Genomic DNA, 20,051 nt, shown 5'->3' on the forward strand with positions numbered 1-20,051 from the left:
GAAGCTAAACGATGTCAAAGTTAGCGTAAGGAGGGCTATGCGTGAAGCGTTCAGTGAATTCGAAAGTAAAATTCTATGTACGACTTGACAGAAAATCCTAGGAAGTTCTGGTCTTACGTTAAATCAGTAAGTGGCTCGAAACAGCATATCCAGACACTCCGGGATGATGATGGCACTGAAACAGAGGATGACACGCGTAAAGCTGAAATACTTAACACCTTTTTCCAAAGCTGTTTCACAGAGGAAGACCGCACTGCAGTTCCTTCTCTAAATCCTCGCACAAACGAAAAAATGGCTGACATCGAAATAAGTGTTCAAGGAATAGAAAAGCAACTGGAATCACTCAACATAGGAAAGTCCACTGGACACGACGGGATACCAATTCGATTCTACACAGAGTACGCGAAAGAACTTGCCCCCCTTCTAACAGCCGTGTACTGCAAGTCTCTAGAGGAACGGAAGGTTCCAAATGATCGGAAAAGAGCACAGGTAGTCCCAGTCTTCAAGAAGGGTCGTCGAGCAGATGCGCAAAACTATAGACCTATATCTCTGACGTCGATCTGAATTTTAGAACATGTTTTTTGCTCGCGTATCATGTCGTTTTTGGAAACCCAGAATCTACTCTGTAGGAATCAACATGGATTCCGGAAACAGCGATCGTGTGAGACCCAACTCGCTTTATTTGTTCATGAGACCCAGAAAATATTAGATACAGGCTCCCAGGTAGATGCTATTTTCCTTGACTTCCAGAAGGCGTTCGATACAGTTCCGCACTGTCGCCTGATAAACAAAGTAACAGCCTACAGAATATCAGACCAGCTGTGTGGCTGGATTGAAGAGTTTTTAGCAAACAGAACACAGCATGTTGTTATCAATGGAGAGACGTCTACGGACGTTAAAGTAACCTCTGGCGTGCCACAGGGGAGCGTTATAGGACCACTGCTTTTCACAATATATATAAATGACCTAGTAGATAGTGTCGGAAGTTCCATGCGGCTTTTCGTGGATGATGCTGTAGTATACAGAGAAGTTGCAGCATTAGAAAATTGTAGCGAAATGCAGGAAGATCTGCAGCGGATAGGCACTTGGTGCAGGGAGTGGCAACTGACCCTTGACATAGACAAATGTAATGTATTGCGAATACATAGAAAGAAGGATTCTTTATTGTATGATTATATGATAGCGGAACAAACACTGGTAGCAGTTAATTCTGTAAAGTATCTAGGAGTATGCGTGCAGAATGATTTGAAGTGGAATGATCATATAAAATTAATTGTTGGTAAGGCGGGTACCAGGTTGAGATTCATTGGGAGAGTCCTTAGAAAATGTAGTCCATCAACAAAGGAGGTGGCTTACAAAACACTTTTTCGGACTATACTTGAGTATTGCTCATCAGTGTGGGATCCGTACCAGATCGGGTTGACGGAGGAGATAGAGAAGATCCAAAGAAGAGCGGCGCGTTTCGTCACAGGGTTATTTGGTAACCGTGATAGCATTACGGAGATGTTTAACAAACTCAAGTGGCAGACTCTGCAAGAGAGGCGCTCTGCACCGCGGTGTAGCTTGCTCGCCAGGTTTCGAGAGGGTGTGTTTCTGGATGAGTTATCGAATATATTGCCTCCCCCTACTATACCTCCCGAGGAGATCAGGAATGTAAAATTAGAGAGATTCGAGTGCGCACGGAGGCTTTCAGACAGTCGTTCTTCCCGCAAACCATACGCGACTGGAACAGAAAAGGGAAATAATGACAGTGGCATGTAAAGTGCCCTCCGCTACACACCATTGGGTGGTTTCCGGAGTATAAATGTAGATGTAGATGTAGAAAGTGTGACAGAGATGCTGAAGAAACTAAACTGGCAGACTCTTGAAGAAAGATGTAAACTATCCAGAGAAAGTCTATTAACAAAGTTTCAAGAACCAATTTTAAATGATGACTGATATTCCTTGTGATAGAAGAAAATTTGACTCCATTTATATATGCAGCTTGTAAGTATACTATGGGATCATCACTGAAGTAAATACAGCAGAACAAGATGTTATTTCTCAGTTTAAGCATACTTCAGGATCATCACCACCATTCCACTGACTACACAACAGGCAAGAACATATCAATCTTCAAAGCCACATACATGTACTACTTAAAACAGAATATCCCTGTTTTAAATTACTTTAACTTTGTACAACAAGGTTAAAAATATTAATAAATCAGAGGGGCCATTATTGTTTGAACTTTGTTTTTATAACTGCTGTTTGTTTTGTATGTTTAATTACTTAAATTTCAGTACTGTTGTAAGCATATGGTCTAGGACCTGTGAAATCATCTATTCCTACCTGCTCACTCATGAACTATTCTTATTGGCATTGGTCCATGGTTTTTAAGCAAAATATTATTTATTAATTGATTTTACTATGTTTTGAACAATAACAGATTGTGTAGGATGAATGAATAGAAACTGACCTAAAACTTCTAACAGAGCAGGAAAAATAATATAAAGGCACAAAAAACCCTTCTTTTTTGCCTTGGGGAATTTATTTAAAATCTTAAATAATTGTTTACAATCCTTATGCTTCAGAGAATAAAATCATCAAATTTCACACATCGTACACAACAAAATTTTTAATGTATTCCCAAAATGTTATCAACTGTCATTTTGCACCATCATGATGTTAAAAAAAAGTCACTCTTCCAAACTCTGAAATATGACAACTGATGAATATGGAGAGACATGTATGTTAACATTCGGTATGTTTACTTATCTCTGTAAAGAGAACACATGAATTAAATTTCATTCAAATCTTAGATAATGGGTGGCATAGCTCAATTGATTTGACATGGAATGAACTACATAGGTGCAACCAAACAATAAAGAAATTTTTTATCCGTGTAGTAAATGTAATATATAAATTTGATTCCACCCACAATACATTCACTATTTTGCACCACGTGCTGATGCATTACGAATTATTCCCAACTCTGACATTAAACTGCAATTACACTAAAAGCCTTAAATTGTAGACCAACTTACAGTTGTGATTGAGGTACATGTAGCAGTTGCTGTAGTAACTGGAAGGGTTGTAACTATTACACTGCCTGATTGAGCAGATGGTGTTGAAACGTTGAGTGAGAGGGAGATGGGTGCTGGCAAGCCTGGGATAGTGACCTGGACAACAAAGAATTCCACAGAATGCTGCATCAATTGTTACTTCAGCTGAAGGAAACAAGTACACAACACCCTACTACATCCTCTTCAAAAAAAAAAAAAAAAACACACAGCTTTTCTTTCCAAGTCTCTCTCTCTCTAATTACATTAACTGTACATTAAATACACAGATGAACAAATAGATACCAAAATAACTTGGAATAAAATAATTGCACTAAGAACATTATTACAACAATGATCTTTTGTACACTAATGAAGATGGCTTCACCAGTTATACGGAACACACACAGTTAAGAACAAAATAAAAATTAGTTTATCAAGATGAGTTACATACATCCTTACCAATGAAGTAAAGTGCACCGAACTAGCAAATGAGGAAACATTGCAACTAATGTTAACAAATGCACAGACATTAAAATACAGAATATAAAATTCGTTTATTACCAGGTGCATAAAAGAGCCAACCAGCTTAAAACACACATTAAAATTTTATCCTTAACATGGTTATACATTAAGCAGAATTTTAAAACTCTTACCTTATGCACTTCCTATATGAGAAGGGGCTATTGGTATTGTCGGAGAAACTGATATAAAGGCACTGCTTCTCTTCCCAACAGCTTGAGGTTGAAAGAAAACAAGCCAGGTTTACCACTCAGGAAAATATACTGACACTATTCCAAGGTGATGTTATAATATGTCTCTGCTTTAGGACTGTTAACTCTCAGTAACTGAGAGCTCCTACAAAAAATCTTCTGCATATATCCATCTTAGTATGTAAATTAAGTGACTTGTCAAGTCACAGAATATGATACAACTATTTTCTTTTGTTCTTTACAATGATGACACTTAACACAAACTACATAAAATTTTGCACAGTTCACTGCAAACAGTCCATACCTAAACCCATGCAGCACTGCACAGTTACTAAAATTGCTGAATAAAACTCTTCAGTCTACCAAAGCAACTTAACTTTAATGTCACCTATCTGCTACAGAATATTGTTATCTGTAGCTGGTGAAACTGTGCAGCTGAAACAACCCACCATTTCATCTTCATCTTCAGGCATAACCAAGAAACTGGACAGAATCCACGAGTGACAGTTCCATGTACGGTTTGCTCTGCAGTATTGGCAGATGCTACAGTGACTAATGACATCTCAAAGGCTTTGAAGCCATTAAATTACTCAAATTATATCCAATTTGGTAGTGATTTGGGGACTATACAAGTGTAATTTGATGATGCACTTGTCCTTAAGCCCTCTCACTCTAAGAAATGCATGAACTGCATTTTTCAGAAGTTATATAAATAACAGTATGTTCCATCCAGGAGTTCATTTCTGTTCTGGCTGTATGTTGGTGTGGATAATAAATGTGCTTTCAGTGCTGAAAATGTTGCATTTCATTGACAACCCTGCTTACGGATTGGCACTCTAATGTGCTTACGACATCACATTGTTAGATACAGATGCCAGGCACCTCAAAATATCTAGATCACCAACTAGACACCGTAAAAGCTGTCATCTAAATGGCTAGACACTGGAATATGTGTGGTTCATTGTTACAAAGGTCCGTATACTCAACGAGACCAATAGATTCCAAGCCAGCAGCACGTCAGCTACATATGAAACATACATCAGTGTTTTCCACAGACACTAGTCACAGGACCTGATGAAATGGCTGAAAGGGCTTGACAGGTAGAATGATATGATGTGTTTTGAATGTATACTTTTACTAGGATGGAATTACCCAGCAATGGTTCAATACCTGGGAAAAATTCCAGACTGAACTGAAAAAAATTGTTTGGTGCAACTGACAGCAAGTCCGCTTAGCAGAAGAAAAATTTAAGAATAGTGCTCCACAGCATGGTGAAACAACACAGTTGTACGCTATGTGATCAAAAGTATCCGGATACCTGGCTGAAAATGGCTTACAAGTTCGTGGTGCCCTCCATCGGTAATGCTGGAATTCAATATGGTGTTGGCCCACCCTTAGCCTTGATGACAGCTTTTACTCTTGCAGGCATACATTCAATCAGGAGCTGGAAGGGGTCTTGGGGAATGGCAGCCTATTATTCACAGAGTGCTGCACTGAGGATGTCAGTCAGGGAGGCTTGGCATGAAGTCGGCATTTCCCGAAGGTGTTGAATAGGATGCAGGTCAGGACTCTGTGCAGGCCAGTCCATTACAGGGGTGTTGTTGTCATATAACCACACCACCACAGGCTGTAAATTATGAACACATGCTCGATCGTGTTGAAAGATGCAATCGCCATCCCTGAATTGCTCTTCAAGAGTGGGAAGCAAGAAGGTGCTTAAAACATCAACGTAGGCCTGTACTGTGATAGTGCCATGCAAAACAACAAGGGGTCCAAGCCCCCACCATGTAAAACACGACCACATGATAACATCACCACCTCCGAATTTTACTGTTGGCACTACACACACTGGGAGATGACTTTCACTGGGTATTCGCCATACCCACACCCTGCCATCAGATTCCCACATTGTGTACTGTGATTAGTAAATCTACACAATGTTTCTTCAATGTTCAGTTGTCCAATATTTACGCTCCTTACACCAAGCAAGGCATCGTTTGGAATTTACTGGCATGATGTGTGGCTTACAAGCAGCCGCTGGACCATGAAATCCAAGTTTTCTCACCTCACGCCTAACTGCCATAGTACTTGCAGTGGATCTTGATGCAGTTTGGAATTCCTGTGTGATGGTATGGACACGTCTGCCTATTACACATTACGACCCTCTTCAACTGTCGGTGGTCTGTGTCAGTCAACAGACAAGGTCGGCCTGTACGCTTTTGTGCTGTACGTGTCCCTTCACGTTTCCACTTCAGAAACAGTGGACCTAGGGATGTTTAGGAGTGTGGAAATCTCGCATGCAGACACATGACACAAGTGACAAGCAATCACCTGTCCACGTTAGAAGTCCTCGAGTTCTGCGGAGCGCCCCATTTTGCTCTCTCACGATATCTAATGACTATTGAGGTCGCTGATATGGAATACCTGGCAGCAGGTGAAGCACAATGCACCTAATACGAAAAACGTATGTTTTTTGGGAGTGTCCGGATACTTTTGATCGTATAGTGTACATAGTTAATGTATTGGCACTTTGCAATGTTGTGAATCTGAATATGACAGATGCCACAAAATTTCACAGTTGACGAAAGGAGTCACAAGAAGACATGCTCTTCTTGTAAAAGATGTCATAACAGAAGAATCACTCAAGTAGCAAGTGTCTGGAAATGCAAGAGGAAAGTCAGATGAAAAACATTATCAGTTCTCAAATATGGTCCCTGTGGCATTTGTGGAAGACCACCATCAGCTCGCCTCTCTGATTAACCAGATTGCAAGAGAAGAGATACAGCATTTTATGGCAGCCAAAATTGTTGGACTGAGTACACAAGAGCTAGCAGTCATGAACATCACCCCATTTATCAAGAGGTTATAGAGAACTTTGAAGAATAGGTGTATTGATCTTCAGCACCATTCTCCACCACTAGACAAAAGTGCCATGAGGAATGGACTCAAGTCAACTGAGACTTGTGCCACCACCATCAAACAACAAATGAGTGAGCAACCAACGCAGGTACAACAAAGTCCTCCACCAAGAAGTATAACACCCCACAGCACAACAGACATTTGGAGGATTCAGAACAACGTACCTGTCCATTTTCATTGTAGATGCCCTGACATGTTGTAAGCAACTGTCAAGAAAGAAGACGAGTGTTGAACAACAATCATTACAACAGTCCTATTCATGCCAGTCAACACATTGGACAATTCCAGTCACCATACCCTGATTGAGGTCATTCCCCCACAAGTCTTGGCCCTTCCTAACTGACATATGGATTACCAGCCAGCCACTCATATAGCATCCGAATTCAGGAAAACTGAGCAAAGTGAACATCTATGTAGGTGAGGATGCCGCTAATGAAAATCCCTCTTGGATGAAAGTTACCAAGATGACAAGAAATCTCATTAATGTCATCATCGATGGCAAACCTGTACGGGCGCTAGTTGACTCCGGGACTAGTTTTTTGTCTTGTTGAATGTTATCGTCACCATCTAAAGAAAATATGTACACGAAACTTCAGACTGAGAAAGCTTCTACAATAAGCATGAAACAAAAACTTCTCTGATGGTTTTTTGCTTTTGAAGACGATGTTATCTCACAAGTTTCAGTTATCAATGGAGATGTCAGTTGAACTATGAAGCTTTTGTTGGTTGCAAAAAGCTACCCAGGCTTGTAAACAAAATCTATATGCCAGCAGCAATCATAAGCACTGTACGTGATCAAGGAGAACTTTGGCTCACTGACTGTCACAAGCAGCCAAAACTCAAGGTATGTGCACGAGTGGTTAGCTTAGTGTCACTGAGTAAGAAGCATGCTCCACAACCACTGTATACAGCACACATGCATAAACTACTATTGAACGGCCAATAGTATATGGCCTGACTGAGGACAACGTTGGAGCCATTCTGCATCAATCTTTGGATGCTTTCAATTTCAGAGTGGAGAAAAGACCAAGCAACCCATAGTAAAACACTGCTTAACACTTGGAACATCAATGAGCCTGCACTCAAATAATAGAACGACAGATAATTCAGGAGGAAGTGAAGAACATGCTGTGAGACAACATCACTGAACCCTGGGAGATTTCTTGGTCCTCTCCTGTAGTCCTTGTGAGGAAGAAGTATGACATTTGGCATTTCTGCACCAATTTCCAATGCCTGAAGAAGATCATGAAAAAATATGTCTACCCATTGCCACACACTGGTGACACCCTAGACTGCTGAAACTATGGAAAAACAGACAGGCTACTGACAAACTGAGGTTGATGAAGCTGACTGAGAAGTAATTACCTTCGTGCAACGGCCTCTACGAGTTTAAAGTTATCCCATTTGGACTGTGTAATGCTTTAGCCACCTTCAAACGTATGACCAACAATCAACTTCAACACCCTAAATCATTTTTTGAACACTTTTGAAGAACCTTTAAGTCACTTAACCACCATGTAGAAATTTGTTCAAACTGCAGGCCTCTACCCAAACACAAAAAAGTGCTTCTTTGCCACCCAAGAGAGAAAAATCTTGGAGCATCTAATTAATGGCAATTGAAGTCCATCCTGTTCAAGACATACATCATGATGTGAGAATTTTTCTCAAAATGTGCTCATACTATGGGTTGCCGACTGCAGAAGCTCCAAAAATTGCCAAGCTCCTTGTAGAAATAGCAGTTTTTAATTTAAAGCACCCTGTGTGATGATCTTTGACTATGGAAAAGTTTTCCAGTCCAGGCTGGTATAACTTCATACTGCAACATCACCCACAGGATGACAACTGCCAACAAGCCACAGACAAATGGCTTCACATAATACTTTAATCCCACATTGGCAGATACGCTCTCGACGTATGCTGACGTCAAACAGAGAGATGAAGATAAAATATTGCCCATCATTACTTTTGCATACACTACAGAAAAGCAATACACTACAGGATTCACATTGTTCTTCCAGCTCCACAGCAGTGAGATCGAAATGACAATGTTTCCATTTCAGTCAGATGAAACTCAGGATGACTACATGAAATACCTCATCACCAGGACAGAAGAAGCACGGCAGGTGTTTCGTAGGAGAAGGACCAAGAAAGCTGTATCGCCAAGCACTGCCTAGTGAGATACAGCAAGGGAGACAGTATTGATTTTTATGGCAGTGCGCAAAGTGGAACTACTGGAAAAGTTAATAAAGCACTACTTTGGGCCACAACGTATCATTTGTTACTTGTCAGCCATCATCATACGTGACGTCAAGGATACAAAACTGCAGAGATGTAGCCTTTGCCTTCCATATGAAGCCCCAAAGCAGTCCTGAGGTTCAGATCGACAATGGGGGCTTCTCATTCATGGAAATCAAAGATCTCTTCGATAATCACATAGCTTTGATGAGAAGGGCTACTTTTGATGCTCCTCATGGCAAGGCTCTGCTAGCAATGGGAGATGAAGGACCATTGAAAAGATTTAAATCAAAGATGCTGTAGTGAGAACTTCTGAAACAGCTGGTTGCCCAGAAGAGAGAACAATGCTACTAACCATGATGCAAGCAGGGTGTTGTAGTGGTTAGCGTAGTTAGCTGTCATGCTTTGGGTTCCCTATTCAAACCATCCCACTAGAAATTTTACTTACAAGTAAACCTACTCGAGGAATACACTACTATTTTGGGAGACTGCATTCAATATTTCAGCCACCTCTCTGTCACCTTCCGTTTCGAAGTAACTATAGTCACTGAGAGAATAAGTAAATGATTCTGATCATTGTACTGACTAAGTTAATCAACACTTCTTAGGATATTTTGTCAGATCAGTTGGCAAAATTTTACTTTTGAGTTAACTGAATGTTTCTTAGATTTCTCTTGTAACTATCATTTTGACTTGTATCAATGAAGGAAAAGACAGATAGCTACTTACTGGAAAGAAGACATGTCAAGTTGCAGACAGGCACAATTAAAACACAAGCGCGCGCGCGCGCGTACACACACACACACACACACACACACACACACACACACACACACAACCGCCAACCCCAGCATTCCGGTCCAAGATGCTGGAGTTGACAGTCATGTGTGCATGAGGTATGCTTGCTTGCGAATGTTGAGTGTAGGTAGCACTCTGTCTTTTCCTTCGTTGTTGATATTCCTACCTGGAGTTTCCATAGTTTCATTTTTACTTTTTTCAGCTTTTACATGTCAACAGCTGTGACTGTTTAAATTTGTAATGAATCACACTTCACTTCAATTTTCTATCAAGTCCCTGAAACAGCTATTGAACTGCAGCAGGTCTTTCCCAACCCTTAGAATCTCGCAACTCAGATTTGTGTCTAAAGCCTTTTATTGAATACTCTTGAATTTCCTCTACTGACACACCAAATATTCTTCCTCACTATGGTGAGCTGCCCAGATAATCTACAACATCTCTAGTCACTTTCAAAGCAAAAATATTTCCCCATTTTTCTCTACTTGATGCACAGAACAAGCTCCCAAGAATCTCTGTCCTTATCTTCTGTTTTGATTGTATTATTCTCTCATCATATAACTGGCGAGTTGAGATTTCCCATAGTACAATAATATGATTAGGAAATTAACCCACAATATTCTCCAGGTTTTCTCTGAAGCACCGAGCCCCTACAGCTCAAGACAAGTGGTCTACAACAGCATTCATCATCATGTTTGACACTCAACTTCCTCCTATATATTACAGAGTTCTTTAGAGCAATAAATACATTCCAATCATTGGTGTCTAGTCATTCTTGTGACATCAACTTTATTCACATCTAGTTTCAGCCAGCTTTCTATTCCTAGTACTTTGTGGTCACTGTTACATTTACTGTGATTAATCTGGAAGCTCAACATGGATGCTCCTGCAATTAAAAGTCACATTAATGTCTCCTCGTTCTGATCTGTAAGAATGAAAGTTTTGCTCAGTGATTCATGTGGCTCATATACTCCTTTCTCCACTCTTTAATGTGCAAGCCACACACATTCTGCTATCCCAGCAGCCACGCCCTGTGCGCAGTGTACATTTGACCTATTTAAGTCTGATCAGTGGTATGGCACTTAACCACTGAGCCACGCATTGCACAAATACTGTACTTCAGTCGTGGGGTCTCTCACTACAGTCCCAGCAGATGATGTTGTCCATTTATATCTTAATAAATATAGTACTGAACCCTAAGCCCAGTATAAAGTGAAACCTCAGTCAGTTTCACTTCTTGATTATGTATGCAGCAGTGATCCGAGACAGTCGGTTTGCTTGGTTGTTTTAGGCATTTGTGTCACTGACGTTCCTTGCATCTCTCATTGACTGTTCTAATAACCTGTCTTACGAAAGTCATGTCACATTTGCACAGAAGGTGGCAAACATCTGGCTTTGGACACCTACATTGTGTTTAATATTTGAAAGAAGACTTTTCATCTTTTGTTGACACACTCAAGTACATTTCCACAGGAGTCTACTGATATTTCTGGAGACTGGGGTAGCATAAAGCACAAACCTGACTTTTGGCTTTTCTTTTTCTATTTCAGTCTCAATCTCTTCCTCAAGGGCAGTCAACCTCAAGTGACGTCAATTTTGACTGCAATGCCTGCTCAATTTATTGATCGGAATACTCATTCCCTGTGAACACTATACACAGGTGGTGTAATTACTCAGCGCTCTATGGATCAGAGTGTTTAGTACAGCATTTCTTTGTGGCGTGATGGCAGTTCAAGGCATGAATAAGAGGTCAGTGTTCATGGGTTTCCAACGTGCTCTATGAATCATATATTCTTGTCTTAACTGTTTATGAGCATCATCAGTTGTCTGTAATTAAAGATATTTACAACCTGATTAGATTTCCAGTTAAAAAAAAATTCATTAACAAATTGCTGGTTTTTACTTACAGTAATTTCTGCTTGGATTTTCACCTACAGCAGGAAATGCTGTTTGCTAGCACATTTTTTGGGTTCTTTCTTCTTTAGACACTGATAATTGTGGTTTAATTTTAAACTGCTTTGCTGAACAATGGATTTTTGACGTTTAACATGGCACAATTTCACACACCACTGATCACTGCTTATCTGTATACTTCTAAGTGTGTATTATGTTTTGTAGTTGTCAACATTGCCACCAGATGTTCTTTGATCTACATTTTTCTCTCTTTGTAGTTCATTATATGTGTTATTCTAGAGCCAATGTTGGCAACATTACAAAACACAATACACACTTACAAGGGGACCTTCTGATCTCGGAAATTCAGTTTGGGATGAGACTTCAAAGGTTGGTAGTATACCTGAAGTGTGTCCACACATAGAAGTCTTACAAGCACACTACACAGAAAATTCTGAGAAAAGGGGATCTAAATTTTTAAGCATAGCTCATACTCACTTCGTATAGGGTTAGAAGTAGCACTCCAACATACAGATGAAATGGCTCAGTCAGTAGCGGGCTAGAATGTCATATGGTTGAACCAAGTTTGATCCTAGCTGTAAGCTCTAATTTATTTTGCTTTCTTAATTGTTTTAAAAATTATAAAAATTCTTAAAGTTTATGACCGGAAGTATTAACAATTAAATCATAAATAATTTCAAATGCATTTTAATGGTGGTAAATTAAAGCATTAATTACTGTCATTACAATGTTAATACAAACCTGGGCAATATTATAAGCTGTGGAATTATTCTAAATATTCATTGTAAATTTAAGGCAAAAGTGTCTTCATGGAAAAGCAGGGTATAGTTGTTGCCCTACTGTTTATGCAAACACGCAGACGATCAGTAAGTGTCAAGGCCCGCACAGAACTATATGAACACTGAGCCTTACCTGCTACAGTGACAGTTCATTCAACTTTCGCAGACTGGAGCATTCTGTACTGTGAAACATTGTCGGCATTTTTACAATATTGTGAATTAAAAATGTCTGCCAAAGACATCGTGAAAGTATCAGAGGCTGCACATTCGTTATACAGTGAAGTGTCGAAGATGATGTTAAAAGATTCAGTTGTTTATTATGAAAGCTTGCTTACTACAAATAATTTGATTAAATCAAAATCTTCAATGGCATTTTTTCGTGAAGCAATGTTGGTGGGCGAAGAAATTACAGGCATACCATTTACATGTTGGCTGATAAGTCCTTGTGACTGATGAACTTGCTCACAAAAATTAAAACAGTGAAAGTGAACCTTTCGAAAAGTACAAAGAACAGATCAAAAGAAGGCAAGAGAAGTCTTTCTTTGGATAGCAAGATTAATGTTGTTAGTATCATCACAGAAGTTCACCCGTTGTGGAAACTTTAAAAAGGGGGGCTGGGGGCAGGGGGCAGGGTGCTGCAGCCTGTTAAGAAAGAAGAAATAGTTATCCAAAATGGGTAGGGAAAAAAAGAAGGCAATCAATTTGATTAAGTACACAGCAATCAGTTCCTGGACAAACGACTGTTTTGTTGAAGCACAAGAGAATTATTAGCAAGTGACAATATTGAATTTACAACAGTGGGCTTTAGCAACAGCACAACAGTTTACAGATTTTGAATCTAAAGCTTCTGACAGCTGGGATCATAGACTAAAAAATAAGCACACAATTTATCAGTGAAAAGTGACAAGATTTGTTTCAAGAAAAGAAACGGCGATGATCAAAGAAACCTTGGCTGCTGCGGACACTTTCTGAACCCATACGTTAAAACTGATATCAAATTTCAACACAGATTTTGTTATCAACACTGACCCAACAGGTATTTATTGCACTGTATTTAAAAATCCAGTTTGCTCTCTATTTTTACAATTCTCTGGCAAAATAATTCAATTTCAGTTGCTTTTTCTTCCCAGGATGTCAGTAACAGTCAGTGTTCAAGAGGACTCTGGCTGTCAAAGAAACAAAACTATTTTCATCAAAAAACACAACACGAATAAAGTGATGCATACATATACTGCTCTCACTCTGCTGGAAACATCCTACCTCAGGTGTGTGTTTGTTTACAAGAGGCAATTGGTAACTTTGGTCCTCGAAGTTTAAAAAAAGGGTAAAATAATATGAGCAAAATTATGAAAACATTGAAATAACATCTTTCAAATCTGGGAAGCTAAGAACAGAACTGTATACAGACCTTCCCAACCAGTGTTTGAAATCTTATAAGGGTGAAGAACAGTTTCTGTTAATTACTGATTCTTGGAGTAGACAAGCAAAGCGTGAGTTGGGTATGACGACATCTTTCAGGATGACAACAAATCACCAAGTGGTTCCTCTGAAATGTACTCCACTCATTCAACGATGTAACATCTATTTTTATAGACAAGCAAAAAATCTGATAACACATATACAAAATTCCACTTATCTTCTGAAAATAATAGGGAAATAAATTCTCATGAAGACTGTACAAACAACAACAACAACAACAACAACAACCAATAGTGTATCACCAGCTGTCATCGCCAATTTTTAAGAAAATGATCTCGTACGCTTCCAGGCTTTCTGACGAAACAGAAGTTTACAGGAATGTCAACGTAGTACGTTTTTCATCAGATCCTTAAAAAAAAAAAAAAAAGGTGCAAACAATCGTCCTACATAAATTGTGCAAGATGCCAAAATATTTTTTTGTTTTCAATGTTTTTACGACAATTATCATTCTGGTGCTTGCACATAGAATACAAAATTGGCAAGGGAACATGATGTACAAAATTTTATGTAACTGAAACTTCACCCAGAATTTTGTGACTGGTAATTAATTTACCTCCATTAATAAAGCTTCTCAAATTATTTAACCTTTTTTAAAAAAATATTGGTGAGTGTAATTCACATTTTAAGTAGCTGTGATAGCCTCCGGTGTAAAACTTGTCCCATGCACCCTCCCACCACCACCTACTCCAGTCCTGTAACCCGGAAGGTGCACACGATCAAAGGCAGAGCCACGTGTGAAAGCACCCACGTGATCTACCAACTGACCTGCCTACACTGTGATGCATTCTATGTGGGAATGACCAGCAAGAAACTGTCCATTCGGATGAATGGACACAGGCAGACAGTGTTTGTTGGTAATGAGGATCACCCTGTGGCTAACATGCCTTGGTGCACGGCCAGCACATCTTGGCACAGTGTTACACCGTCCGGGTTATCTGGATACTTCCCACTAACACCAACCTATCCGAACTCCAGAGATGGGAACTTGCTCTTCAATATATCCTCTCTTCCCGTTATCCACCAGGCCTCAATCTCCGCTAATTTCAAGTTGCCGCCACTCACACCTCACCTGTCATTCAGCAACATCTTTGCCTCTGCACTTCTGCCTCGACTGACATCTCTGCCCAAACTCTTTGTCTTTAAATATGTCTGCTTGTGTCTGTATATGTGTGGATGGATATGAGTGTGTGTGTGCGCGCGCGAGTGTATACCCGTCCTTTTTTCCCCCTAAGGTAAGTCTTTCCGCTCCCGGGATTGGAATGACTCCTTACCCTCTCCCTTAAAACCCACATCCTTTCGTCTTTCCCTCTCCTTCCCTCTATCCTGATGAGGCAACAGTTTGTTGCGAAAGCTTGAATTTTGTGTGTATGTTTGTGTTTGTTTGTGTGTCTGTCGACCTGCCAGCACTTTCATTTGGTAAGTCACATCATCTTTAGGGAAACATTCCACGTGGGAAAAATATATCCAAAAACAAAGATGATGTTACTTACCGAACGAAAGCGCTGGCAGGTTGATAGACACACAAACAAACACACACACAAAATTCAAGCTTTCGCAACAAACTGTTGCCTCATCAGGAAAGAGGGAAGGAGAGGGAAAGACGAAAGGATGTGGGTTTTAAGGGAGAGGGTCTGCTTTCAAGCTTGTCTTGAATATAATCATAAAATGAAATAGCACATGAACAGTATTGTGGTATAAATGTGAAGTCTCTGAGAAAGTGTTATTAGGATGTCTCCTAAAATAAAAATGTCATAAAACCCAATAAACAGGAGTGGAGTCATCAATTTAATCAAAGCTTGCAGCCCAGCACCTTATTCATCAGGGGCCTGCCATGTACTTCATCCACCAGTGCTGTAAAATGCTGGGAGAATGTGCATTCATTTCACAGAAAAACAGTGAAAGTTTTGGGGGGGGGGGGGGGGCATCAAAGGGTGTAGTGGGCACTGGGAATCGAATTCAAGCTCTGCTATAAAAAAAAAAAAATGGCACTACACCAACAATAATTCACCATCTGGTTGCAGTAAAGGCAGTGAGTATGCAAAGAGCACCTGAAGCCTGAAGATGATGGCAAGGCTGGTTGTCAAAATATTGTGAATCAAAATGGAACTAACACCTTGCCTGAACAACAGAAAGCACACCATTAATCAATTGAGCTGAGAAAATCTGCGAGACCACATTCCTGAGTCAGTATTGCCTTGCATGTCACTACCTGAATGATCTTCCGGCAGCTTCCACCCATCTTTGCATTCTTATGCAAGTCATTCATGTTGTTATTTTGTAACAATGAATTATTACACTGATGGTTCAGTAATATTCACACCTGCCAGCACTTCCCTTCTTTCGAATTTGGATTATTAAATTCTTCTTGAATTCTGTAGGTATTTTGCTTGTCTCAGAGCTTACATACCAGGCAAAATAATTTTATCACGATGTCCAAATCTCGTAATAATTCCATGGAGATGTCCTCTACTCCAGTTGCCTTGTTTTTACTTAGGTCTTTCAGTGCTCTGTCAAATTCCTCTTGCAGTATCACATCACCTTTCTTCAGAAAAAAATATACGACTTAGTGACCAATCACTTAAGTCACTTCCTACTCACATTCATATAATAAATTTCAAAAATGAGCTCACTGTTTGGTATACAGATTTATTACTATAAAATCATTGTTCAAATATGCCCCAGTATACTTCTTCTTCCTTTTTTTGTAATTGCTACATGTTGAAATTAAGCAACCATTAAACAATTAAGAGATAATTAATTATGCAGATAAGAATATCAAACAATTTAGTACTAAAATATACTTAGCAGAATCAAGAATCAGGAGCAACAGAGACTGAATGAACACGAATGAGTAATTTTGTGTTAACACTTCAAAAGTATCAATATTACTCACCATAAAAATAAATTACACAATGTGGTTTGAAATGTTTAAGAGATTATCAATCAGAGGAAGTCACTACTTTTCACATTTGAATATGTTTAAAAATCTACAAATCAGTTACCTGCACATTTTGCAACCCAGGGATATTGGCCACTGCTCCTTGTAGGCTTGCGAGGCTAATAACATTTGGCTGAGGGGGGCTCGAAAGTGGTGAAGGTGTGGCGGGAGTCTTTGGGGAAGGTGATGAATACTGTAATGTTTGTGATGGAGTCTTTGGTGATGGTGATTGTGCAAGGAACTGTTGTTGTTGCTGCTGAATTTTGGGTGGAGGAGATGTGAAGTGCAGTGCACTTGGACTGGACGTTGGTAAAGGTGTGTAAGGGGACTGGGGAGTTTGTGGAGACGAGGGTGGAAGAGATCCTGGAGTTGAAGCGTTGATTTTTTCTAATAATGAGACTGTGATGTTGGGGCTCGGCTTCTCAGCACATGGTGTACCTGTAACAGAAGCTTTTATGAGAACAGAAGATCCAGTACATCAGATATGTGACAAGAATCACTTGGCAGTGGCAATATTCATATGGCATTTTTACCACACCACTGTGATTAATGGAGAACTACAGTATTATCATTTTTGCAAAAGCAAATTGAAAGAATCTGCAGAGATAAATAAACTGGGTGCCCCATCCTTTAACATTATACAATCGAACTTTAAGGTCACCAGGCAGCAAAAATCGTTTATTATAGTGATGCAAAAACATCAGTGGAGCAGCCTTAAGCTGCAATATTAATATTATATTTTGAAGACTTTCCCACTTAGTTTGTTTTATAAATAAACGTCGATTCTTACGAATCATTCCTTGTCTTGCATTCTAGTTGTGGTCACATCAGTGTGCAGGTGACATTATTATAGTGAAGGAGACCTTTAGCATTCCAAATCAACCACACGGTTGCATCAAACTTTCTTTATTAATTACACATACTACAGATCACAAACTAAATGATATTCTGTAGTTGTGAAGTATTAGCACCAAAAAAATGCAGGGTCTGACCGCATGTTTTCTGCCACAAAGAAATGGACAACAATGAGACTAGAGAGAAAACTTAACTAATTTCCACAGAGTCCAATTGACATCTAGCACAATACGAATCCTGAGCTCCCAACAATGAGGAACAGACATGAGACGACAGTGGAGCATTACAATTTCTGCACATCAGGTTCAAAATTTATTGCAGCAGTATACAGCACTAATACATGTAGCAAGTAGATAAAACCATACAAAAAGTAACAATGGGTAAATAAAACGAAGCCACAGAATAAGCTCCTGCTACTAGTCATTAACAATGTCCATAAAAACAAGTACTATGAAAGCATGAAGCAAACTTCTACCATTTCTCTGATTTTACTTAACATTTATGCTGAAGGTATTCTCAATTGATGAGATTTTAAAATACGACTGGATATTTACTTAAATCTTAATAGATACATAAGCATCTTACTACTGATTGAAAATCAAATAAGATGAACTCCAAAAGGAACTTCATCTATAAATTGAGTATGTATATGATACAGTACGAAAACATCAAAATAGAACTCAAAAATCACTATATACTGCATGAAAATACAACAAAGGTATGTATGGCTAATAGACAAATAGAACACCTATTTAGAATGTGACTTAAGTTATGCATGTATCTAAAATGAAAAAATCCATTTATTTAAACAGAAAACAATAAAGGTGACTGTTTGGAGACATTTTAAATAAAATTTCTGCCTGGCTGCGAAAACTGGGTCTCCTTTCAGGGTGAAAAATCAAACACAGGCAGTTGAAATGATGTCCCAGTTAAAGTGAAATATTCCATTTTACGAGATGGAGGAATAAATATGTAAGAGAAGAGCTTAACATAGATAGTACATACTGAAATGCAATGTTATAAACAGAAATGAAAAATCCACTAAGAAAGAATCCCTGGTAGCCAATTAACATTACAACAGCAGAATTTCTGACATTCATAAAATGGAAAAAGGGATATTTTTGCCCCACATAAAATACATTCATGTTTGACATAAACAAGCACAGTGCATGAACTGCTGCAGAATGAAAAGTTCATTTGGGGAACAAGTACTTTATTTTAGCATACAAGGTGGAATCCGAAATTTTCAGAACTGGTGCTGCTATCTGGAAAGTAGGAGTAGTAGATCTTTGCATCGCAAGGTGGCAAGAGCTGCATATCTGATGAGTCAGTGTGCGGAGCAGCATTCAGCTGGGAGGACGTGTTGCATGTCCACATTGATTTCCGTAATACTCTTTGTTTGGTGGGCGGCGATTTTACGTGGATCCGCAAACAGAACAGCGCATGTGTATCAAATTCTGTGCGAATATTGGAAAAAGTGATACAGAGACCCCTGCAATGATATGGTTATGACCCAGAGACAAAGCGATAATCGTCCCAGTGGAGGAGCTCAGGCTCTCCAAGACCCAAAAAGCGATACAGGTGATGAGCATGATCATCGTTTTCTTTGACACCAAGGGAATTGTGCACAAAGAATTCATCCCACCCAACAAAAACAGTGAATTCCGCATACTACTGTGATGTTTTGCAACGGCTCCGTGAAAACATGCAGCGACGATGGCCCGAACTTTGGCGCCGAGGGAACTAGTTGCTGCATCACAACAACACCTCCAGTCACACGTCCTTGCTCACCAGGACCTTTTCGGCAAAAAACAACATGGCGGTTGTACCCCACCCACCGTACTCACCAGATTTGGCACCATGCAACTTCGCGCTATTCCCAAAACTGAAACAAGTTGAAACGCCATTGGTTTGACACTCCAAGAGAGGATTCAAGAAGCATAGCTGGTGGTGATAAACACCCTCAAAGAACAGGACATCCAGAAAACGTTTGACAAGTGGCAGAAGTGCTGGGACCGGTGTGTACGTGCGGATGGGAACTACTTTGAGGGTGATGGTGACCATTAGCCCACAGGTAAGATTTTCAACAGATGGCAGCACCAGTACCTAAAATTTTTGACTGCACCTCGTACGTTAATTCCTGCCATTTTGCAAGCTATAACAATAATTATTTAACACAATAATTAATACATTACTTACTTATTTCAATACATTAATATCTTACCAATTTATGGTTGCTCATGCTGACAAGTTTCCTTAACTTTAGATTTTCATATAGTAGCTGTCTGTAGAACTTTCAGGACATATTTAATATATATTGCCTACATTAAACTCGCATGTATCCTTCACACTGGTTTGTTATACTTTTAATCCAAGTCACTGA

The 20,051-nt window shown here is 39.4% G+C and overlaps 1 protein-coding gene across 2 annotated transcripts in view; it reads right to left on the reverse strand.

Annotated features, from left to right (window-relative positions):
• Nucleotides 1-20,051, reverse strand: part of LOC126198837 (putative mediator of RNA polymerase II transcription subunit 26) — a 308,309-nt gene that overhangs the window by 149,963 nt on the left and 138,295 nt on the right. For both annotated transcript variants that reach the window (XM_049935414.1, XM_049935415.1), the window contains exons 13-14: nucleotides 16,878-17,251; nucleotides 3,027-3,161 (exon numbers count right to left, since the gene is read on the reverse strand). In XM_049935414.1, coding sequence (XP_049791371.1) covers nucleotides 3,027-3,161; nucleotides 16,878-17,251 — 509 coding nt within the window. The remainder of the gene's footprint in view (nucleotides 1-3,026; nucleotides 3,162-16,877; nucleotides 17,252-20,051) is intronic.

Source organism: Schistocerca nitens, chromosome 8 (assembly GCF_023898315.1).
Source record: "Schistocerca nitens isolate TAMUIC-IGC-003100 chromosome 8, iqSchNite1.1, whole genome shotgun sequence".
Taxonomy (NCBI): domain Eukaryota; kingdom Metazoa; phylum Arthropoda; class Insecta; order Orthoptera; family Acrididae; genus Schistocerca; species Schistocerca nitens.